The sequence below is a fragment of the Micrasema longulum genome, unplaced genomic scaffold (genome assembly GCF_059751315.1).
Source record: "Micrasema longulum isolate JH-2025_06_02 unplaced genomic scaffold, ASM5975131v1 h1tg001675l, whole genome shotgun sequence".
Taxonomy (NCBI): domain Eukaryota; kingdom Metazoa; phylum Arthropoda; class Insecta; order Trichoptera; family Brachycentridae; genus Micrasema; species Micrasema longulum.
Window position 1 is genome coordinate 461,852 of NW_028278854.1, and position 25,970 is coordinate 487,821.

The following is a 25,970-nucleotide window of genomic DNA, read 5'->3' on the forward strand; positions in this document are numbered from 1 at the left end:
ATATAATGTATATAGTAGGCCATGTTTTCTTCTGAAACCGGAAATCTATCACAACACTATCATTGGTCAATTAAGAACTTGAGACGTCATGTAAAATAGTTCATTTTATTATTTTTTTACATATATTGAGCTCTGTCAAGATTTTGAATGTCTTAAACAAGTCACTACGTCGAGTCGCCCCCACCATAAAGATAAATAAATAAAACAAGAAAAATGAGTATGAAAAAATTTACTTTATTATTAATAATTATAAAAACAACGAGGTATGTATATCTAACATCTACATAACACTGTATAAAAACAAACATAATATGGCTTGTCAATCTAAAAATTGTTAGTCAGATATTTTTCAAACGAGACAAAAAACTTACGTTAATTTCAATATCAAACTTGTAAATCTAAACAGTTTATTAATTACATTGTTATTTACAATACATTATGTTTACACATATCCCTGGAATTATAATAATCGATTTGTCTTTTTTATTAATAAAACCATAATTAAGTAAATAAATTTCCATTATAATTAGAAGCCAAACTTAGTATTTAATGGGCCTTACTCATACTCGGCTTAAAGTTACGCCTAAGTATAGTGGTATGATTCGGATGGGAATACCATCCTTATTATAGTGGTAGAATAAGGATGGTATTTCCATCCGAATTATACCACTATACTTAAGTGTAACTTTATGCCAAGTTTATGAGTAACGCTTATTGTATTTTTAAAACCCATTGCGCTACATTGTGTTTAGCTTGTCTTTTTAGCACTCATTTTACAATCATAAATGTATATCAATGGTATTATTTAAAATATCATAATTGACACAGTATTGGCAACAAATATATTACTTTTTAAAATTACATTCTGATTTACATATTTAAATATCATATTTGAATTTTCGGCCCATTTTCTTTTAGGTGTCTTAGAAAATAGGAAACAAGAATGGGATCGAACCTGCGACTCCCTAATCGAGACCACAACATAAAATTATTTAAGAAAAATAATAGCTACCAATTCATACAAAAGAAATAACGCTAAGTCCTTTTTTCGTGTTCATTCTGTGTGAAATATAATCAGAATCCTGAATGAGTGTTTTTAACTCGATGACTACTCTCAGATAAAAATATACAGATAACTCCGCCCTGTAGTGTAATGGTTGGATATTGGCCTACCATGCTTGAGGTCCAGGGTTTGATTCCTGGCAGAGCGGACGTGACATATTTCATCGAGAGGAAAACAATTGTCCAGGGTTCTGTTCATAACAACATATTTAAAGTTGATGAACAGAACAATTGAACGCAGTTATTCAGAAAGCTGCCAGTCCACAATTTTACAAAAATTAGATTTTGGTGTTTTTGGGTGCAAGTAAGGTCAATTCTATATTCTGCTAAAAACAACCAGACCGGTTTCATACAAAAAACTGTAATAATCACCTTCTGAAAATAGGGTCAATCACAAAAATGGCATTTCTCAATCTGCAAAAAACACCCACAGCAATGGAAAAATCTGATGGTGCTGTAAAAATGATTGAAACAGGTCAAATACAAAATCAGATTCTTGTTTGTAATATAAAAAAAACTTATCTATTCATTGTTAATCATTTGTCAAATTCAAAAACATTCCAACTGTTGTGTATATTTGATTGTTCACTCGTTTCATAAAAGTGCTATTATCTCAGTTTCACTTTTGTCTGGCTGGCTGCTTTCTGCATAACTGATAAGAACATGCTCAATTATTGATAAGAACAAATATTGTCAAACAAAAACTTGTAATCACATATTTATTAAAAACAAGAAATATTATTTATGTGAAAAATGTGCAGTTTTCCATTACAGCGGAATATCTATAAAATCATAAAACTGAGCTCCTAAAATAATATTCGAAAAAAAAATCTATCCACAAAACTCATATATAATATCTTTGAAATACATGTCATAATATATTTCACCTACCCAAAACCAATTTGAACTCATACAATCATACTAACTATATAAATCATCCTTTAAATATAAATAAAATATATTATATATATTAATGCTAAACAAATATTGCACAAAAAATCCTCTAGGAATGTTTATAATTGTATACATGGGTTAAAAATAGTCAAATTTGCCTTTGGAATAAAATTTACATATATGTGACTTCCGTTTTATTATTTTTACACATTAGCTGGTCAAAAAGGCTTCACGATCCCAAACAATTTTTTTTTTGTTTCAATCAACGTTTATTATGCGTTATGATGATAATGCAGTTACGAAGCAGTTTTAACAGAACGCAGTTTTATCATGTTTTAGTTCATGAAAAAATACGAAATCATAAATACGGATACATTGCCAAAAAAGGATAATGGGAACATGGATTATTTACTATCAGCCTTCAGCACATTTTTTACAGGTTCAAAACAACATGGTATAAAAAATAAATTTAAATAAATTTTGAGCATTAATTTTAAAATGCGTTATAGTCATATAATCGGATGGTGTTATAGCAAAAATGTGTCGAGCCACAAAATTGAAAAAAATAAGTTAGTGTCAGAATCATGATCAAAAAGTGATATTCTTATTTTGAAAAAATAGTTTGATGAGTTTAAACTTACAAATTATCTGTAATACGTCGATGCGTTGACCTAGTGGTCGGCAAACCCATTAGTCAAAAGAGCCAAATATCAGCAGTACAACAATTAAGATTTCTCTTAAGAACCAATTTCATTTCATTTCCAAACGTCTCCTTTTTAAACCCAAAGTACTATGCAGCAGAAAATATGCATATTCACTCTCTATTTCAACTAAAAATTCTTTAAATTGGTGATGATAAAAAGCTTCAGCTACAATTGTGTTAACGATCTTGAGCACAAATTCCATAAAGCTTATTGATGTATAGTACAAATATAAACGTAATCAATTTTTAGTTTAAAAATAAAAACAAAACCTTTTTTCACTCCGGCCGTATCTGTTGAAATTCAAATAACTTTATCGCGTTAAATATGATGTTTTTAGGTGCATTTAATGACAGTATTTACAATGTCCTCAATTATCCAAAAGGCTGTAATCCTAAAAGCTCTTCAGTAGGATCCTTAGACTAAATAAATCAATAGAAAAAGATACACCACTTGCGCTTTGCCGACCACTGCATTAACCAAAAACCATGCAACTGGACTAAAAACAATGTAACACTTCTTTAAGATGCTTAACGCATTGTTGCGAATTAAGATCAATATGTGGCTTACATGATTGCAGGAGACTGCTGTGAGATATTGCATAGATTTAGATATAGTACTATTAAGCGTGTTGTACAGATGTTTATTGAAATATATATATTTTTTTTTTTGTTTTTGCTATTATTTAATAATGTACGTGCTTCCACTTTTCACTATGTCGTATCCCAACTCAACACCGGGCTCCTGGCCTCATAGAGTTTGGTATATGTTATTATTATTTTTTTGTAATTCACATGTATTTGCATGAATAAATAAATAAACAAAATGAAATAAATGATAACAATATTGGAAAAATGTGTGAACCCAGCAATGAACACTTTCTTTGCCAGAATTTCCGACGAGTTTTGTTTATTACAAACGGTAGATTCCTTTTTTTATTTGGGGATTCATATTGATAGAAAATCCCAAGGTATTTTTAATGTCTATTGTTATTAATATAACTATTATTATTATTATTATTCTATTGATAATTCCAACCCAATTATGCTATTTGTTTTTGGAATACCCTACATTACCCTTTTAATTACTAAGCATATAATGTAAAATGATAGTAAATATTATTTGTTAGGATTTTTAAGGTATTTTGTTGCATATCATGTTATATTTTTTAAAACATATTTTTGTAAACGATTAAGTTTTTTTGAAATACCCAATTGTTTTTTGTACAAAGAAACCTATCCACAATTCGCACCTTTAGAACGAAAACGACTTAACTCAATAAACCCTTAAAATGAGTTAAGATCATAAAATGACTTCAATGAACATTATCCATCTTTCTGCATTAAAATAAATGCAACATTCGGGTGGGAATTGGACAAAACCGTTACATCGGTCTTTTGTTACTCAGAGAATTTAGGTTACGTGTCAGTACAGAAGTGACGCTATTAGTATTGTGTTTATATTGCTGTGTGAAGGATGCAACGCAGACAAACATATAGTGACCGAAAGCCGGTTGAGTGGAAATTATTCCGATACAAATTGCAACTTTACTTTATTTTTTAAAGTATTAAAACCACCAATTAAGCTTTGTGATTGTTTCATTCCGACTTACCAATAATCTTAGTGACTTTAAGTTCATGTCATTTCATGACCTGATCTGACCTAATAAAAATTATGTTTGTTTTTTTTTCAATCTCATTAAATAAATGTCTTGACTTAAAATAATTTATTTTTACTAAGCTTTTTTTAATAGATTCATAGCTGAATGCCTCGGTATAATTTTTAACTAAAAATTCGGTGCTTACTTTACGGTGCTGCTATTGTATTCACTGTGTCAAAATAGGTTCCGATTTACATTTACTCGTACGCATTAAATTAATGTTCAAAAAGTAATACCAAATTTTTTACACCGTACTATTTTGAAACCAGTTTTGAGTATGTTCAAAAGTTTGTAGACAAGGACAGGAATCCAACACCCTAGGAAGTTATCAAGATTGACACATTATAATACATTTGTTTATCTCGCTATGTATTATTCACATTTTCTTATGAACACTACCTACTTAACAAATGGACATCAACTATCAAATTATTTCATACTTAAATTTTGTAAATAGGGTCTAAAATTCCAACTGTCTACGCGCTTTCTAGCTGCAAGACAAGTTGTAATCGTGCTTTTATTTACTTTATTAAATAATGTAAATGGGGGCTAGATTTTACACCGTCCATGAGCTTTTTAGCTGTAAGTCGTATTGAGAGACTTATTGTACAGCACCCTTGAGGTGATTTTCAGAAAAATGGCGCTATATAAATTATCCATAATAATAACAGAGATGAGAACATTTAAGAAAGGAATAACGGAAGAAGTGAAATAATTCAGTCAGATGAATCTCCTTAATAAAGATTTCAGCTCTTTTATTTCACAAAAGTCAACTAGATTGAAGAAATCTGTATGTTTAAACATAGGCAGAATAGTAAATATCAATAGTAATGACAGATCGTAACCCATGTAAATGAATGGAATGCAATATTCATTTACTAAAAGTATTCTCATCTCTGTTGCAATATATGTAATATGTGAACATTTAAATTATTCCTTAATTTATTTTTTTATATTTAAATAATAAGGAATGCATCATGACTAAATAGTTTGTAGGATCAATAATATATTGAGTATGTCCAAATGTTTGTAGACAATCAAACTATTTTACTAAGTTTTATAAATATTACAACATAATTGAAGAAAAATTTTAAGAAGGAAAGATGGATATCAAAACAAACAGAACGATCACTTAAACCAGCCAATGACAGGTCATAAGCCCTGTAAATGTGTAGACTTGCATATTGCTTTACTATAAATGTTCACAATTACCGTTGTTATATTTTATATCAAATTTGATGAACTACCTACGGGGTGAAATCCTATACATGTCTATAAAAATTTGGACATACTCAGAGCACTGTTGATTGCTCCATCCAAGAAGTATGAAAATTGAAAAGTGTTTTCAGGTGTTGCTTCATTTGTATGAATCTTACCCACATCAATAAAGGTTTCAGCTCTTTTACTTTACAAAATCAACAGATGGAAGAATGAATATAGTTAAATAAAGGTAATGGTGAATGTTACACAGCGTATAAAGTGATCCATTAAAATAGGCAATAACAGGTTAAAAACTATCCATCTTCCCTTCTGAAAAAAGTTTTTCATCTGTGTTGAAATATAAATCAAATCAGATTTTCAAAACTAATAGTTAATTTTTTATAAAAAGTTTGAGGCCGATTTTCGATGGAATTCAAAGCATTAAAAAAAAAGAGATAATAATTAATTTGCTCTGTGTAAAATTAAGATGGACTATGTGAGTGCTCTGCGTTAAGATTTGTTATTGATGCTCCATCCCAAGGATCTCTTGAGCGCCTTCTTCCACTGATTATACTTCAGGGTGCGGATGGCCAGGGTCATGGAGGGACTGAATGTGCGTCCCTCCTTGATGATGAAGGTCTGCGAGGGGTCCCCAAGCCCCACAGCCCACTGGGCAGCCATGGCAGCCCCCAGCGCAGTGCTCTGCGCCAGGCCCGCCTTCATCACGTCGAACCCTCCCAGGTCGGCCTGGGTCTGGAGGAGCAGGTCATTAGTCGTCATACCACCATCCACCTGAGAGAAAGATGCTCGCATTATTTCCATCATTGTTTCTATCAGGGATGCTGGATTACAGCACACTTAAATATGAGGGAGTTAAAAGCAAAAATGCCAATGTCCATGGGAAAATCAACAAAACTAGCAGCGAAAATACTATTTCTTTTAAGTTCAATGTACACATTCAAATATAGGCAGAATGGTGAATGTTAAACACTGTATGGGCACCTGCAACACATGCAACTGCAGGATGCCAGGCCTACCAAGACAAAAGTGCAACACGTCACCAACGACTGAAAAACTAAATTCAGACGCTCTTCGATCGGCATTGATTCTGGTCTTCAAAACGACATTAATAATGACTCAACATTTTTATTTATTTATTTAACACTTTATATACATATACATATACATATAAGGGCGGGCATATTGCCTTAAGGCAATTTCTTCCTACCTACCCAAACCGTTTTAAAAAATTACAAATACATGGACATATTGAATCTTACAATTTTATATAAAAATTAAAAACAAAGATTAACAAAATAAAAATATACAAAAAATTAACACTATACTATGAAGAGAGGAGAGGGAATGGGAAGGAAAGAAGAAGGATAAAGGAACAATTTAAATATTTAGATAGTGACATTTCAATCTTAACGTAAATGTAAATAAAGTGGGTATATTATTTCACAATCGAGCGGCTACTACTGTAAAAGAGGAGAAAATAAGATCGATGACAGGGTATTAAAAGGGTTCTCTCGTTACTAGAACGAAGAGATAGTCCGTTTTGTGAAAGAGGTTGGAAGAGCTCTCTCAGATAACATTTAATGTAAATTGATTCCAATTATTACGGTTGGGTTCAAACATTATTAATTAGTATTCATTTCATTGTATTTTATCAAGTTATAGTCAATTAAGGGATTTGAACTGTCAGTAGGGTCGTAGTGAGTCACATCTTGCTTACTTACTTACTTATCGCCATCCGTAAATCATTATCATCACAAGTTAACTGCATTTGTGGACACCGCAGCAGATGAGGATCATCATGCACCTCTCCACAATTACAGTTCATGTCATCTCCCTCCAGAAAACCCCACCTCCGTTGATTGTATTTGCACCTAGATACTCCTACCCTTAGTCTATTGAGAACTTTCCACGTAGGGAAGTCCAAATTGCAGGCGGTGTTTGTGCTTTCAGATGGCATTATCCAGAGCCTATCACCGAGTTTCTCTCTCCACAGATCCTCTGTGAATAGGATGTGTGTAAGGACAGCCACCCACATCCTGCTAGAGGGCGTGATTCTATTAAATGCTGCGAAAGGCCTGTTGCATTCCACCGGCATCACTACTGACTAGTCCAACTTGTTAGCGTCCACGTTGCGAACCCCGGGCAATAGGATCACACTCAGAACGGTGTGATCACAGCAGATAACGAGAAGATGAAAGGCGATTTTCTGGCACCTCTAATGAACCAACCAGCTAAGGAAAGGTAACCCTGACAGAAAAATCTACCAGAGAAGGCAATGGGAAACCACTCTGGGGTGCTATTCTGAACCACTCTCGTGGCACGAGAAAACAGTTTTACAACGCCTGAAAATATTTTGTAGGAGAAATTGAGCGTTGCCTAGTATGTGGGAGAAATAATTCAATCATACGAATCTCACCCGCAACAATAAAGGTTTCAGCTCTTTAACTTCACAAAAGTCAACAGATGGAAGAATCAAAGGAATATAGATGTTCAAATATAGGCAGAATGGTGAATGTTACAGTGTGTAAAGTGGCCACTTAAACCAGCCAATGACAGGTCATAAGCCATGTGGATGCCTAGACTTCTGCATACCCTTCTCAAAAATGTTCTCCAATGCTAAAATATATGTAAATAATAATTTTACCTTCAAACTATTGACAGTCAGACCACAGCGTTCACTCATGACATCCATAATATCTTTTACTTGGAAGCAAATAGCTTCTAAAGCAGCCTTCACAATATGGCGAGCCTCTGTATCTTCCGATATTCCAGCTATTACCCTAAAATAAAATACACGTTTATTGAAAACAAAACATATTTTACATCACAAAAATCATCAGATGAAAGAGTTGAGGAAATGTATATGTTTAAACATAGGCTAAATGGTGCATGTTGGTGTGTAAAGCGCTCACTTAACCTTTAGTACTCGTTCGGCAGGAGCCACTTGCCCGAAATAAAAATAAGCCACAGCTTCATTGACATATTAATACATAGACATGCCCTAAAACACAGTTACCGAGCTTGTTTATTTAAATGGTTTTGATTTAATGAAATTTCTTGGTTTAGTTTTACTTTTTTAATATTTTGACCAACGAGCGCTTTCGCCTAAGTAGGCATTTTTAAGACTGGTGAATTGTTTACAACGTTTACAGCTTTTATACTGTTCTTAACATATTTTGGAGATAAGAAGATCAAATAAGTATTTTAACAGAGGACAGAAAACATAAATATTTACAACTAGTTTGCTAAACAGTTCATTTTTGGGAGTTTTTGGATCCAAAAACTCCCAAAACTGAACTTTGGATTGGATTGCTTAATTAATGTACCATATTAATGTATTCAATGTTCTGATCCGCTAGTTGCAAAACAATAATGTGCTGTTTCTTGCACAAACTATGGCTTGCATTTACCAATGTCCCAATTATGTCACATTGTAAACTCAAGACAAGATCTGGACTTTTTTGGTGCTAGTCTTTCTAGATTTATACAATCACTAAGATAGGCCAGATCTTGTCTTGAGGTAGTAATTATTATTTATTTGTTGTCCTAGTTTTAATTTTCTTTAATTGTATTTTATTTCAATTGTACCTGTAAGTATTATAAGGAAATGTGTTTCCCATTGTTGAATGGACTACAATAAAATAAGTATAAAATTTAAATAAAAATAAATAAAAAACGGACACAGGAAGAAAGCGATAAATATAAAATGGAAAGTTACCCTCGTGCGTCACTTTGCCAATACGGAGCAAAAAGTCCACTGAAAGCAGGAACAAACACAACAGAACCGCTTTCGTTGGCTTCCTCCACCATGGCTTGAGTATTGGCAAGGTCATCTAAAATTTCCAGGTTCAGTCGGAGCCAATCAAGTGCCAAGCCAGCTACAGCTACCTAAAACACAATTTTATTTTAATTTGCCAAACTGTTAAGAAGACTCCCAGTCTTTGAAACGGTTTTCAGGTATATGGAGGGAGCTTTCACACAATTTTATTTTTGTGACATTATTGACAAATTATGTGACAAATAAGTGGCATTGTGTAATTACATGATGATAATATAAATCCTTTGGTAATATTACCAAAAAAAAACTGCACATTTTGGTGCTGTGTAGTCAATACAAATACAAAAATGAGGGATTTCAAATCTGAAAAATGAAACATTAATAGGCAATTGCTTCAAACTATATTTGAAGCCAAAAGTGATAAGATTTTAAATATAATCGCTAAAAACATGAAAAAACCATTTGCTAACGCTCACAGCGTGGCCAATTGCACCAACAATAGCGGAGCTCCGAGAGTAACTGGCGTTCTATGGCAGTGGTACAAGTTGAAAATTTAGACATAATAAGAAGAAAAAAAGTGTCCTTACTGATCCTTCCAGGGCGTAGCAAGGTGGTGCGTTGGGCCCCAGTTGATACGCTACAGTGGTTATCAGTTCATCGGTATTGAGCAGGTGGTTGGTGCCTATATTGTAGAGAATAAAGCAGCCAGTTCCGTAAGTTGCCTTGGCTTCCCCGGGCCTCATACACTGCTGCCCGAGTAGGGCAGCTTGCTGATCCCCCAAACATCCAGAAATCAGTATGCCTTCGCAGGGACCACTCAATATTGGACCGTACACCTAGAAATAAAAGAAAGCATCATCTTTGTTTATTGATTCTGTGATGACTTTATGGAACTTCGTAAATTATTTTAAAACACCCATTTTATTGTTTTTTTTGACAGATTGAGGTTATTTTACTAAATTGAATGCAAAAATACAGCAATTCAAATAATTTGTTAAAAAATGTCTTCTGGATTTGGGTCCCGAGAACTGCCTTAAGATGATCTCCACACCAAAACAGTAGTCTATTTGAACTCGAAATTATTGTTGCATGTCTGCTATTTATAATTTATGTATGTATCCATACAGTGTTTTGGATTATTATATAAAACATTGTTGTATATGTATAAAGGTATTTGTGCGGATGTCGGAGGACCGGCAGCTGCCCAGTGTAGAGGAGCCAAATAACCCACGACGGTAGCATGCTTCTCGGCTCAATATCTGCACAGTACCTATGTGTATTATATTACTATTTGTTTATATATGTAGGTGTACATCTATGCATACATTTATGTGTGCGTATGTATGCGCATATATTATTATAAATACCAACTACTGTAACTAGAACATAATATAAAAATAATGTAAATGAATGCCTCGACACGGGTTATGTCCAGTGAGGTGTTCATATAGAAAAGAACAAATAAAAAGGTTTAGGTGAAATAAATAAATCAAATTTTTATTTTTTACACAAAAAAGAGTAAATTTCAAACATAAAATGATTTTAATTTATATAAAGTAAACCATTTATATTTACATAAAGGGAACCACTGACAGAAGCTAGTCGTGTTAAAAAAACTCAATACCATTTCCATTATTTCTAACTGTCCATGCGCTTTGTAGCTGCAGAATATGTAATATATATATAATCTAGATTCTATCAGCAAACGTTTTTTTTATTTTTTTTTTTATTAAAAACACTTCTTAGTATTTTTTGGTAAAATGTAAATGGGGCTAGATTGTAACCATCCGTGCGCTCTGTAGCTGCAAGACATGTTTTTATCAAGCTCCTGTATATTATTAAAATTAAAATAATGAATTGGAAACCGGGAACTAAAATACCAACCGCCATTGCGCTCTGTACCTGTGTTCGGGATGTTTATTGTACAGTGCCCTTGAGGCGATTTTCCACAAAAATAGTGCTTTATAAATAAATAAATTATTTACACCCAATGGGGTAGAATAGCTAGTTAAGGGGTGACACAAAATTTTTTCAATAATGATTTTTTTTGGCTTACACAGTACTATAGCATAAAAGAAATAAGGTACAAACGGCTTTATAATTTATAACAAAATTTTAAATAATTATTTCCGGATGTTTGGTTAACTCCATACCGAGTAGCCATAAATAAAATTTAAAAAATAATATGACGTAAAGCTCTAAATGCATTTATCTCAAAATTTCATTTTTTAAACTAGCTGAATACATAACTTCAACAGATCTTAATCGATTCACTTGTAATATTTTTACTGTACCTTAAAAAAAATATATTACCTACAGAATTAGACATGTTGAACTTTACGATACATTGTTTTTTTTTAATAAACAATTTTAGTGTCATTTTTATGTTGGAAACATAATCTTGAGTTTGAATGGACGCAATTTTTACAAAACATGTTGAAAAAAGATATATTGCTCGAAAGAGTGAGCGAAATAAGAGACCTGGATATAGTGTTTAATGTAAAATTAGATTTCGTTAATCATATTAACAACATAACGAACAAAAGCATGAAAACATTAGGTTTCCTGCTTCGCACTGTCAAAGATTTTAATTCACTTTAAGTAATAAATACTTCGTATGTAGCACTAGTTCGTAGTCAGTTAGAATATAATTCCATTGTTTGGTCTCCTCAGTATAAATTACACATTAGGAACATAGAGAGAATTAAAAAAAAGTATTTGAGATTCGTAAATTTTAAAATTAATGTTCCCTTAGATAACATAAATTACACGTATTTGTTAGACACTTTAAATTTAATTTTATTAGAAAATCGTAGAAAAATAAATGACCTCCTTTTTTTATTTTAAATTTTAAATTCGGAGCTCGATTGTTGTGAACTCCTGAATCTCATTAACTTCAAAATACCTAATCGAGTCACTAGAAGTACGGAGTTGTTTGCAACTACGAGTACGTACGTAAGTACTAACAATGCACGACACTCCCGATTCCGCGTTAACATTCCTTAGCCAACAAATTTACTTGTGAAATAGACATTTTTAATACGACAATTATCCATTTTAAAACATTCTTAAATGCACTGTTTGAAACTAATTATTAATGTCGTAATAAAACTTTCTTTTTCATACAATTTTTTCTCTGTTTTTGATGGGTATTATTATCTTTTTCTGAAATTGATGTATCAAATATTTTTGTATACCAGATATTTTGTTATTATCTTATATATACTTACTGTAAACTAATTTTTATTATTTGTTTTTAACAATAATTTGTTGATACCATTTTTTTATACTTATAAGTATATGTAAATGTATTTATTTTTTGTTTAAATTCTTTACAAGTTATTTACAATTTGCTTTTTAATTCAATTACTTTTCTTATATCCATTTATAATTTTTTTCTTTTTTACTATGTAAAGCTTCACTTTTTATTTTGCATGGCAGTATGCTTTTTATTGTTTCTACATGTATACAAAAAAGCGTTGTTTATCTTTTAAATTTTTACTCGCTATGTTTGTACTTACCTGTATATTTTTTGTAAATGCCCCTTGGGCGTATTATAAAATTAAATAAATAAAAATAAATGAATAAAAACATGTTTTTTTTCAATATTCTTACGTACTTCAATATCTATTCTTATTTATAACTGACATAAAAAAGCAATTTTGAACCAAAAGTAGATTTTTTAAACAGCTAGAGTGGCATTAGTTCTTAATAAAAAAACCATAACAAGTATTTAAAAATACATATGTATATAAACCTCTGCACTAGACCGTATCTCGGGAAGAAGAGTACGAGGAACATCAAAGAAAGAAAGAAGTTTGTCGTCCCATTTCAGTGTTTGTATATTCATTAACATTGTCCTGGATGCGTTTGTAACATCGGTTATATGTTTTCCTAGAAAGAACAATTCATATTGCATTCATATTATTGGGTTTCTTTGAAGATTGGTGTCAAAAAACATGCAGTAAACGAGTTAAAAACAAAATTACAGAAAAGAAAAAATATGTAATGATCATTAAAAAGAAGATAAGAATAATGAAACATGTATATGTGAACCAAATGATAGAGAATCATTTTGTGATGAAAGTAATTGACAATATCATGCCTACTAAAAAAAAATATGTGAGAAAACTAACCAATAATGGAATACAACAACTCTTGTGAGAACTTCAGAATCTGAGAGACGATGCATACAAAGTTGCTAATATAATTCAATCAGATGAAGAATGGGAAATGAGAAAAAATTAGGCGACAATGCGTCTGAATTTAATAACTTGTAACTGAAATTATTTTTGTACATGTTAAGTATAATGTTAGTTAAAACCAGATTTTAATTTTTTTTTACAACTATCTAAATAAACACATTACATTAATTAAAGTAATCAAAAAAATAAACTCGCCGCTCTTTAATTTCAGTAGGTACGTGAGAATAATAATAATAATAGCTATGGTTTATTAACAAAAATAACAATTTCATTATCTACTGCATACACACTTAGGTAATAGATTTATCTGAATCATTAGTCTGCCTAACTAGACACAACCTGTTTTAAGGCAGACATTTTTATGTAAAATAAACCATTTTAATACTACCTACGAGTTAATTTATTATACAGTTATACAATTTTCATTTTAACCATTTATTATTTAAGAATGTTTTTGAGTAAATTTTCAGATTTTTCTCTACCTACACCCACCCCAATAAACACCCATTTTGAAAGGGCTAAAAAATTACCAACTGAATTAAAATTATTATTATTATGAAGTACACTAGCAGCATTAAGCTGATGCGTGTACACCAAATACAGAAAAAGAAGAATACACAACTGATGTAGTGGGAAATATAAATGTTTGTGTTATAGAAGGTTTTTTTTACTTATTCACCAAAAGTGCACCAGTCACTTTCCCGAGAAGGTTATTCCATTGCTCCACAGCTCGGTTTTAAAAAATCTGAACAATTATCACAGTAATACAGAACTTCAAAGTTATTATCGGGGCCTGGTCTACAGTAGGTATTTATTTTGTTTCAAACTAGGTTTAGGACGCTCGCGCGGTCTTCGACCATTCTCCATAGTGCAGGGCGCGTATTACAATGAGAACATTCATTTAGTAATTTCGTATGTATCTTATATTTCCATCTCACTCTAATGCAATCATAATCGTATTTCACTCTCAATCCCGCTACATACGATACAAATGAATTTGACAAGAGTTGTTACGCATCTTAGAAAGTCGATTTTTGTAATACAAAATGTATTATTTTTGGACAAGCTTTTATATACTTTTACGCCTTTTTTAATGGGGAAATATCACATACTACGAATACCAATAAAAACAGTGCATTGAAATTAGAAAAATTAATTGTATTTTCGAAATCAATTATATATTGTGACAAAATGTTTTGATAATTAATTTTTTAAATGAAATTGTTAAAAATATGTCTTTACAAAAAAGCGACATGTTTGGCTCGGCCTTGACAATTGTGACATCAAGATTCGTGGCGATGTTCTATTTAAATTTAAGCGGTCACAAACTTCAAAATTTAATAGAATCGTGACATATTAGGGATGTGGTCAATGCAATGAACCGTTTCTGAGGGAATTTAGAATTATACATTTAAAAATAATTTTTATGCCACTAATACGCACAACTTTTTTTTTTTACTACAGTGAAAAACTGCCCCACAACTGCTTGAGAAAATTAAAATTCGTATCCCTCAGCGTACAACTCGGCTGCAACAATTGTTTCATGTTGGTATTTCAAGCACAAATAACAATAAGAATGCATGTTTTCCCAAAATCCTAAATTATTATAATAACTTTTTTTCTGAAATCAATATATATTTCCGCATGGTTTATTTTTTTGAATACTTTCATATCATATATTTATTTTCTCTCGTTTGAAAGGAGAAAGGAAGGAAGGTTGAACTGGGGGTTACTCCGTGTGCATCCGCTGATGAAAGAATTTTTTAAAGACAGATGAACAAAAAAAATCTTTTTATATGTTCTTTTTCATAATTATTGTTACATTTTATTATTTTAATAGTGGAATTATATGGAGTTACTTTTTACTGGTGTGTTTTTTTCTTTTTTTTGCATTGCATTTCTTATATATAGAAAACTATGATTGGCCTACAATTTTGGTTTATTTGAAAATATATTTTTTTTTTTTTGTTGAATGAAAAATTTGTAAAAAAAAAACATGATATTTCCCTATTTTGCCCTGGTTTCATTGTGCCATTTGAACCTACGGTGAGTCCGGCTCGGGTTATTATTTAACAAACACACTACTAAAGGTGACATAATTGCATAGCAAGATGTATGAAAGTAAAAAATGTGAATATTGTATGTCAAGATGCAAGACGCATTCAGCCTTCGTCCCTGCTCACCCCACAGAGAAATGGCATTTTTAAAATATATAATTGAACAAAGCTTAGCTTATTAGCACTTATCAGAGTGAGTAAAATAATAAGTGATTATTTTAATAGCCTGCTAATTATGGGGCTCAACCATAGAAAACATTACACTGCTTAATCTTCTTATCTCTGGTATAAACAGAGGAGATTAAGCACTCATTATAATGTGAGTATGATAACTATTTATGGTGGATTGTCTATGACTAACAGTGGTGGCGGTCGTTTTTGTTTGTCTTAGATAATAATTATTGTGTTTTTTCCTTAAAAAGTCGAAATAATTCACTAATTGGGTTAAAAAAAGAGTGGTGTACATACAATTTTATCTATTATTAAGTGTTTTCAGTAGTTTGTGTTTGTTTTCGTTCTCTGTCCCGAAACCTAATAACCAGGTAACAATTATTTTTTCCATACACGTGTAGCCAAATTTTTTTTTGGTTTTTACAACTTGTTATAAATGAACGATAAAGAGAAACCTCCGGATCCACCGGATGGATCTCAATTAGATTCGTCGTGCGGTACAATGGACACTGTTCCAGATCCCGCCGAATTTGTTACAATAAGGCCTAAATCAAAAAAACTCAAACTTATAAATTCGGAGAGGAAATCGAGTTCTGAGTCAGACCGCCCCCTCCCACACAAAACACCTAGCCCCCGACCCTCAGCTTCTACAAACCCAGGTACTCCAGAGGTCACAAACACTTTATCGCCTATTACCACACCTACCAAAGTCCAATCCCGCATGTACAATGGAATGGATCGTGCTCCATTTATCGTACATGTAACAAAAGTACAAGTAGACGGCGTCACCCAAACCAACTTGTACGATATTGACTTCGGTCGATTTCTTCATAGAAACAATATTCGGACTGCCTGGAACGGAATCAAGTCCGTCGGCCGTAACCGTATTTCTGTGGAGTTTAAGACGGCAAACGAAGCCAATACGTTCGTAAAATCAGAAATAGCTAAAAAAGATAATTATAACGTTTTCATTCCGACTTTCCTAGTAACTAAACAAGGTGTTACCAAAGGCATCCCTTCGCACTGGTCTGAACAGGACATTGTGGAGAATGCCGAGGTACCTCATGGATTCGGAAAAGTAATCAAGGCTCGACGACTGAATTACAGATCGAGTAATGGTGACGTAGTCGAATGGAAACCCTCCCACACGGTGGTTTTGACCTTCGACTCAAAATCTCTACCTTCCCACATTTCCATCTTCAATGTGTCCCTCTCCGTAGAACTCTACGTATTTCCGACAATTCAGTGTTTTAAATGCTGTAAGTACGGACATACAAAGACTGTCTGTAGATCCCTTGTGCGCTGTTACAAGTGTGGCTCCTCACACAATGGGGAATCCTGCACGGTGGCGGCAGAAGATATAAAATGCCTCAATTGTTCTGGTAACCACTCTGCCACCAGCAAGCTGTGCCCTGAGCTTAAAAGGCAACAAAACATAAAACACACGATGGCTGACAGAAACATTTCATATATTGAAGCTTCTAAAATGTTCGGAAAAGCGACGATTTCCTATGCAGAAATCGTCTCTAAAACGACAAAACCGAATGTCAATGTTGTTATGCCCGCGCCCTCCGCGCCAATATCCTACAAAAAATCAGTAGAGAGGAAGTCGAGGTCAAAAAAACTACCTTCCAAACCTAATGTTCCTCATCATGACCCTTCACTTCTGTATTTCCCGAATGGACAACTTCCATCTGGTTCTAATGGGAATGCTTTTCCTAGCACAGTCCCAACATCGAACAATACAATTATATCTACCATATTGAGTATTCTAGTATCGATCCTTCAAAACAATCCACAAATACCGTCCAACGTCGCCCATCAACTTCTAAATATAACCTCCCTACTTAACCACCACCATGGCTCCTCAGATGAGGATTCTGCAGTGGAACAGCCATAGCATTTTTAATAAAAAAGAAGATCTCTTGCATACATTGCAAGAAGAATCTATTTCAATTGCGGCCATTTCGGAGACGTGGATGGTCCCGGGATCTACTATTAGATTCCGGGGATTCCACTGTCTGCGAGATGATCGTGAGGATGGGAAGGGTGGCTCTGCCCTCCTCATCAAAAACTCCCTTCCCTTTATCCCTATTAATGTCAAGACTGATGGCTGTCCTTTCCAAGTGACAGCTGCAAAGGTTAATGACTTGACCATCCTTTCCATGTATATCTCCCCAACCAACAAACCCTCAAAATCGATACTTTTATCTTTGTTCCAAAAATTGACCCCTCCGTTCCTTATCCTTGGTGACTTTAATGCTCACCATGCCCTGTGGGGTGCTCCGACATGCGACAGGTTGGGAAGAGATATTGTTGATCTCTTGGATGATCTGAATATGTGTGTCCTTAATGATGGCTCCGCGACGCGCCTTCAGCTTCCAAATCAGCGACCCAGTGCAGTGGATCTCACCATCTCCAGCGCTGCAATGGCACCATCTGTGCAATGGTCAATTAAGGATGACACTATTGGTAGTGATCATTACCCTATAGTAGTCAGCCTCATATCCAGCCATAGATATTGCCAAAGTGGCCTATCCCCTGGGGGAAGACGAAGACCGAGATACATTACAGAAAGAGTTAAATGGAGATACTTCTCTGACGACATTGAACTTAAAGTGAACGAGCTGCCCACCCCGACGAAAGAGAATGTAGTGAAGTGCTATGAAGCATTGTCATCATGCATCGTCGAAGCAGCAGACAAACATGTCCCTGTAAAGGAGAAAGGCAATAGAAGTAAACCCCCCCCTGCCCCATGGTGGGATAGCGAATGTGCGGAGGCAGTTTTGAAAAGGAAAAAGCAAGCTAAAGTTTACTCCTTAAACATGAGCCTAGAAAACCTGTTGAGTTTTAAACAGGTTGAAGCTAAAACAAAACGCCTCTTAAGAGACAAGAAACGACAAGGATGGAAAAACTTCTGTTGCTCTTTATCACGAGACGTGCCTATATCTACTGTTTGGAGCATGATACGTCGATTTAGAGGTTCTTTCACTCCACCAGTGAGACGTCCTGAGACCCTAGGGTGGGTTGAGGAGTTCGCCAACAAATTAGCCCCGCAGACCGCAAATAACTGGAATGAGTCTCCCTATTGGTACCAGTTTACAAATAGAAGCTGGTTAGATCATAGCTTCAGTTTAGATGAACTGAAGACTATTCTGACCCGGCTCACAGACTCAGCTCCAGGGATGGACGGTATACTGTATAGTTTTATCCAACATAACAGTGATCCTACCCTCTCCTACATCCTATCATTGATCAACATGATCTTTGAATCAGGAAACATCCCCCCTTCATGGAAAACCCAATCCATTATCCCTATCCTTAAACCCAACAAAGACCCAAACTTTGGGTCTTCCTACCGCCCCATAGCCCTCTCCTCCACACTGTTGAAAGTGGCGGAACATATGGTGAGACAACGCTTGGACTGGTTTGTGGAGAGCTCGAAAACTCTCCCCGAGTCTCAATTTGGATTCAGGAAAAGAAAGAGCACTATTGAAAGCGTGTCGGTTCTGACATCTGATATCAGAGCCGCTCTTACTAAGAAAGAATTTCTTATAGGTGTCTGTCTGGACATAAGTGGTGCATATGACAATGTTATTATCCATATTCTAGAAGCTAAAATGCTACGAATTGGAATCCCGCGAAAACTCACTTCCTTTATAGCAAATTTGATTCTCTCCAGAAAGGTAGAAATCAGTGTTCGCGGTCATGCTGTGGTGGAGAGAGAGTTGAGCAAGGGACTACCTCAGGGTTCTGTCCTGAGCCCGATTCTCTTCAATATCTATACGCATGACATAAGCGGAATTGTTCCCTCAGAGACAAGTTTGCTTCAATACGCGGACGACTTCTTCATGTATACATATGGGAAGGACCCAAATAATCTAGAAAATACTCTAAATTTAGGTATGAGAAACATCAGGAATTGGTTAGTGGAACATGGCTTGGATCTATCGACTGGTAAAAGTAATGCCATAACCTTTTGTAGACAGCGAAAAATCCCAACCATAAAAATTCAACACGGAGATGAGATAGTACCTTTTACGTCCCAGATTAAGTTCCTGGGAGTAATTCTGGACACTCATCTTACATGGAACTCATACATAAATCATATAGTAAACAAGTGTCAAGCCGGATTGAATACGTTAAGAGCAGTCTCGCGAGTATGGTGGGGGAGCCACCCTTTTATACAGAGACTTTTTTATACTGCGTATATCCGGAGCCATCTAGATTATGCCTCGTTCCTTTTAGAACCTTGTTCAAAAAAGAATCTCCAAAGACTTGACCGGATCCAATCCCAAAGTCTGAGACTAGTCGTCGGAGCCATGAAGTCATCTCCAATTAACGCTTTACAAGTAGAAGCTTGTGATCCCCCACTTGGTATGAGAAGACAATACTTGGCGGATAGATTTCTTCTAAAATGCTCTATCCAAAAAAACAACCTGCTCCTCAAAAAGGTACAATTTCTCTCTGACTGCGTGACATCCTCATCTTTTTGGTTTCATAAACCACCCCCTTTACTAGTCAACAGTTTTCATTTTTACAAATCTTTCAAATCTAACATTTATCCTAAAGACCTTCTTCCCCTTTATCGTTTCCCATTTAAAACTTCTATTTATGCCCCAAGTATTGAACTCACATTCGGAGTCGAAAGCCACCTACAGCCCCGGTGTACATTCAACCGTATTCGGTCGTCAAGATGGATAGGTTGGAAAATTATCTACACTGATGGATCTCGGTCAGATTCGGCAACCCATACGGGTGCGGCTATATATTGTGAAGACAACAACTTTCAAAGATTGTACAAATTGCACAAGAATGCATCTGTATTTACCGCAGAATGTATCGCAATCCGAGAAGCTGTCAAATACGCCTTAAGCTCACAATATAGCAAGTTCCTAATCCTGTCGGATTCCTTGAGTGCCTTACAAAAAATCAAATCCCCTCCATCCTTTTATCCCGAGGATGAGCTCTGCGTGGAAACTCGATTTCTTCTTTCTATATCAGAGGCATCCAATAAGAGTATTGTTATGTCCTGGATCCCTAGCCATTGTGGTATTCCCGGTAACGAAAAAGTGGACGCGTTAGCAAAGGAGGCGGTCCACTCCGGGGATCCTGCCTATAGTAATTTACTACCACTAGGTGATCTCCTTGTTATGACGAAGGAGAAGCAACTTCGCGCATGGCAAGAATATTGGGTAGCCTCTTCCCAAGCCAAGGGTAAACATCTTTTCCAACTGAAACCAAATGTTACAGAAAAGCCTTGGTTTTCCAAAGTGATTCTGAACAAGTTTGAGACATCCTCCATATGCAGAATGCGCATTGGGCACTGCTGCAATGGTTCTCACCTGTTCAGAATCCATGTCCGGGACTCTGCCATTTGCGAATGTCAGCTAGATGAGGAAGATTTAAACCATATTTTTTTTGGATGCCCCATAAATGATTGTTATCCTGATTTCCTATCCGACCTCTCTGATATCAATATCCCATTCCCTATTCATATTCTAACTCTCCTGTCCCCACCCAATAAACGTGTATTTAAAATCCTATGTAAATATCTAGTTGTAAATGGTGTAAAGCTGTAAATATGTTTTATTATTATATGTATACATTATATTAAATACTAACATACTAACTTTTACATATTATATTACTAACACATGTGTATATATGTAAAAAAAAAAACAAAACTACTCGACACTGGCCAGAACACCCAAGTTGAGATGTGAAAAGGCCATGAAAAAACGAAGAAGAAGAAGAAGAACTATTTATGGTAAAAAAAGAAAATATTGTTAATAAAATTGATAACTTTCGTGTGGTAATAATTCCGTAAACAATATTTTGAGCATGTCCAAAAGTTTATAGACAAGTACGAAATTTTAACCCGTAAGGAGTTTATCAAGATCAATAGATAATTCAAGAGAGATGGAGGTCTTGTGATCTGTTATTGATAGGTTTAAGTGATTTCTTTACACAGTAAGAGATCATTTCTTCTATCAACATAATTTCTTATTTCTGTTTAACCCTAATAGATGTGGTGAGATTAATCTAAATTATTTCGCTTACTGGGCACATTTTATACCTACATACAGTTAAACTCCAATTATTTGGATTAACGAGTGCCAGATTTTATTGCTTTTGAAAGAATACAGCGAATTGAAATCACATTAAATACTTATTTAAACATGTCCAGCATTGTTAATTGCACAATCAAATTTTAATTTAAAATATCTTTGTTTCTTATTTTCTGACGATTTGGAAATTTCGCCATCCGGATGACTGGAGTTTGGAATTCTACTATATTTTGTTTATGACAGCCATTTTGCATTTTGTTTGTGAACACTTTTTTAAGTGTATGGAATACCTATATAATTATTAAATTTATATCTGTTCAACTTACCCGTTAAATTCCATAAAAGCCAAGCATCAACATTTCCAAACAAACATCTATCTTCTTTAACTGCCTTTCTCACATCCGCCACATTTTGCATTAGCCATTTCAATTTTACGGCACTAAAATATGTAGCGATTCGAAGACCACATAGAGGCTAAAACAAAATAAAACAATGGTTATTTTGATCTAAATTACATTATGTTACACAACAAGGAATGAAATGATACTAAAAAGTTTTATAAAGCTGTTTTTTATACCTTCAAGAAATTCTCATTTCCGTTGTGCGGTACTTGCGACTTCATTAGAGAATCTATGGTTGAAACAGTTCTATTATCTAACCACAAGATGGCATTGTATAGTGGTTTGCCCGTGTACTTGTCCCAAACTATTGTTGTTTCTCTTTGATTTGTAATGCCAATTGCTACAATATCCTGAAAAAATTAATGTAATATACGAATCAAAAATTTATTATTGTGGATAATTTACTTAGCGCCATTTTTGTGAAAATCACCTCAAGGTGATAAATATGATAAATGAACAAAATTAAAACTACCAAAATTTGTATAAATAATGTGTATGCCATCAATTAATTCAGTTTATGTTTTTGAGAAATGGGATGGAAAAAATCTTTATTTTGCTCATGTAAATTATTATTCAATGATTAGTTTGAAATGCTTTGGAGTAACTATTATATTACACGGACACTTTCTTCTTATAGGATCCACTCATATGGACACATAAATATATTCACACATTTCATATTTAAGTCCCATATTACTAGTGTTGTAGGTAAGTCCAGTAAGATGCTTGGATTTGTGCTTTGAAACTATATATTTCAATAATACTACTGCAATTCGCCCATGGTAAACTAATTTGCAACATTCTAGAATACTGTTCCATAATTTGGGACCCTTCTGAATCGAACCGCATCCTTGAAATAGATAGGTTCAAACGTGATTTTTGTGATACTTGTATCTCAAAGATTATAATAATTATCCATCATTATTTCTAGCAGGGATGCTGGATTACAACACTTTAGAATCTGGTCGTTCATTTTCGTCCATTAATAGGGCAATTTTCTTGCTGAATACGGCTTCTGCAGATAATAAAGACCTATTTTTCATTGCTAGTTTAGCAGCCATTTTTTTTTAAAAGTTATTAACAGGCTTATGAAAGCTCTAATAGATTGAAATTTATGATATGTAACACAATGAATTAACTTAGCCTAAACAATATTATAATATATTTAAATGTACAATAGATTTAGTCATGGCATGATCTAGGCAGACATGGCAAGTGTGTCATCTCAAGTCAGGAGTGATAACACCGCTTGCTTCTAGAATGCTTGCCTTCAATGTAGGAACACATCCACAGTACTGTTTTGTGAGATTTTTGTAACTGTTCTGAGGATCCTTGGCAAAGGGGAAAATAATCTGACGTTGGTTCTAAAATTTCCCACAGCAAAGACAGCATTACAGTGAGGTACATAAAGATTAGCCCGAGCAAGGATAGTATGGGCATCTATATAGTTAGATGCTATTTTATGAAAGAATTTCAAACCAGCCAAAACTCTTCTGAACTCTTAACTGGAAATATTCTAGACGATCGTAATAGTTAATTATACGAGTATTTAATTTGCTTTCTATTCATTAATTTCTACCTTATATTTGAGGTTAAACAGCCCATAAAGTAATGCAGACTACAATTATCAAATAAATGAAAACATTCTTATTTTTTGGAATATACCACTTTCAACTGGACCGTAGTTGATGTTTTGAAGTAAATATGCAGAAAATTATGTTGTGACACTTTTGTTGTAGACTGTTTTTTATAGGGACACAATATCTCCTCTTATAATATAATAAATTCAGTTTCACATAGGCTATAGCCACCTTCGGATTACAAATGTCTTTTGGACTGACAGTTTTGGCCGGCTATTTCAGTCATAAGCCCTGTAAATGTCTAGACTTCCATATCCCTTGTCAAAAATATTTTTCCCTTCCATTACAACAAATTAAGATCAATATTTCATGTCTAACCTGCCAGGAATCGAATCTGGCACCTCAAGAATGGTAGGCAAACACACCAACCACTACACAAAGAGGTGGACTTATCTGCACTCAATTTTCTTATTAAAGATTTTTACTATCGAGATGAAAACACTTGTCCGGGGTTCCGGTTCTATTTTACACAGAACTGTATGCTTCATCCGCGGGGACACAGAGATAATAATGTTATGAATTTAAATCTAGAAACAATTTATTTGTCTTTAGAGCATGGTGATAATAAATAAGATTATAATTATGAAATATAATGTACACGGGCAAGATTATGAACTAACATACATAATTATGTACATATATAGAGCCGGACCAACCATAGGTTCAGTTGGCACAAAGAATCATACACTTGCTACCAAGGGTGTATATTATATATAAATGTGTATATTCCCGTCCCTTTTTAGAAGTAAGTGCCAGGGTGCTAGATACCCTTAGATCGGGTACTGCATAATAGTTTATAAAATATCTTACCGTAGCGGATCCTCCTAACGCTTTAAGATTGTTCATTGCTCCTTCCATGCATTTCTCTACAACTGACAAAATCAGCATAGGATCTTGCTCGACCCATCCTTCCTGAGGCTTTAATTGTGCCAACTCTATCTGATGATAAGTAACTACCTCTGAAGACCCCACTTTAAATATGATAAATCTAGCACTCGATGTTCCTTCGTCTATGGCACCGACGAGAGGACCCAAGGAAGACATTCTAAATTTGAATTTGTTTAAATGTATTAGATAAAATCCATGGAATTAAACTATAAAAACTCAGAGATAATGTAGAACTATTACTAGTTTAAAAACTGAGATGTGAGATGCAAATGAGGCCTATGTTACACTTCCTGTGAGATAATGAAAAAAACATTCAAACACAAGAGTAAACTCACTTACATAACACTTATAAATCCTAGGTGCAGCGATAATACTTATCTAATACCTTGGAATAAATTAATATATTTCAACAATATGTGTTGCATCTGACACATACCACGTTCGCACAAAAATCATTTGATGTATCACTAATATATCACTAACGTATTCATAATTCAAATTTATTGTTTAATTGAGGATAAGTGATGTCGACTTTATTCAGTATACGCAATAATATGGCACGTAATTGCACGACATAGCGAGCATATAGTATGAGAATGTGTCAATATTTTGACAGCTCTGCACTGTGCACCACAGATTACATATACTTTTTTTGTAGTATACTAATACTGTGCACTGCACTTGACTTGGCGCTCAAATTTTTTGGCAGATCGGAGTTTTCTTTTTAATGTCATTAAAATTGTATAGGTGGCAGTAGTATCTCTAAAACATTTGAAAAGTACATAGTAGAATATAATACGATGTAAAATTTTTATTCTATCGATTCTATTGAACAATTTATTAAAGAGCTTTACAATCTTTTCACTTTCATTACACTCTCACACACAGTATTTTTTGTTTACCTTGATATGTTTAGATAATATTTATTTAGGTATTTAAAATTTCAATACAACCGCACAAAAAAATGCTTAACACTAACTACTTGAACAAGGCAAAGTTCATTAAATAAAACATGTTCAAAGTAAGAACAAATACCCTTAGTAAAAATATTCATTAATTACTGTTAACATTTGTTTTGTAATGATACGAAACACTCTTATTTTTTTACTAAGGTTCTTTAAATTTTCAATGCCTTATCAATCTGTAAAATCTCTTATCGTTAGTCGGGATTAAATAATGAAAAAAATCTTGATTTCAAAGTTCAAATGAAATAGAACTTAT

The 25,970-nt window shown here is 33.9% G+C and overlaps 1 protein-coding gene across 2 annotated transcripts; it reads right to left on the reverse strand.

Annotated features, from left to right (window-relative positions):
• Positions 1 to 214: 214 nt before the first annotated feature.
• On the reverse strand, positions 215 to 25,425 carry LOC148274352 (glycerol kinase-like). Of its 2 annotated transcripts, none has more exons than XM_088237251.1 (9): positions 25,135 to 25,425; positions 24,672 to 24,906; positions 22,398 to 22,571; positions 22,147 to 22,294; positions 13,074 to 13,210; positions 9,904 to 10,152; positions 9,257 to 9,426; positions 8,183 to 8,318; positions 215 to 6,309 (listed from the first exon to the last, which is right to left on the reverse strand). In XM_088237251.1, exons 2-9 carry the CDS (start codon positions 24,903 to 24,905, stop codon positions 6,028 to 6,030), a joined length of 1,530 nt encoding a protein of 509 aa, XP_088093377.1. In that variant the 5' UTR covers position 24,906; positions 25,135 to 25,425; the 3' UTR covers positions 215 to 6,027. The 2 variants fall into 2 exon arrangements, with proteins under 2 accessions (XP_088093377.1, XP_088093376.1); XM_088237250.1 differs by having other exon boundaries at positions 25,089 to 25,424.
• Positions 25,426 to 25,970: the final 545 nt, after the last annotated feature.

Coding starts and splice junctions, on each gene's coding strand:
- LOC148274352 (XM_088237251.1), bottom strand. CDS start 24,905: ATGTCTTCCTTGGGTCCTCTCGTCGGTGCCATAGACGAAGGAACATCG. Junction 22,295..22,397: donor GAAATGAGAATTTCTTGAAG/GTATAAAAAACA, acceptor ATTTTGTTTTAG/CCTCTATGTGGTCTTCGAAT. Junction 13,211..22,146: donor GCTTTTATGGAATTTAACGG/GTAAGTTGAACA, acceptor TGTTCTTTCTAG/GAAAACATATAACCGATGTT.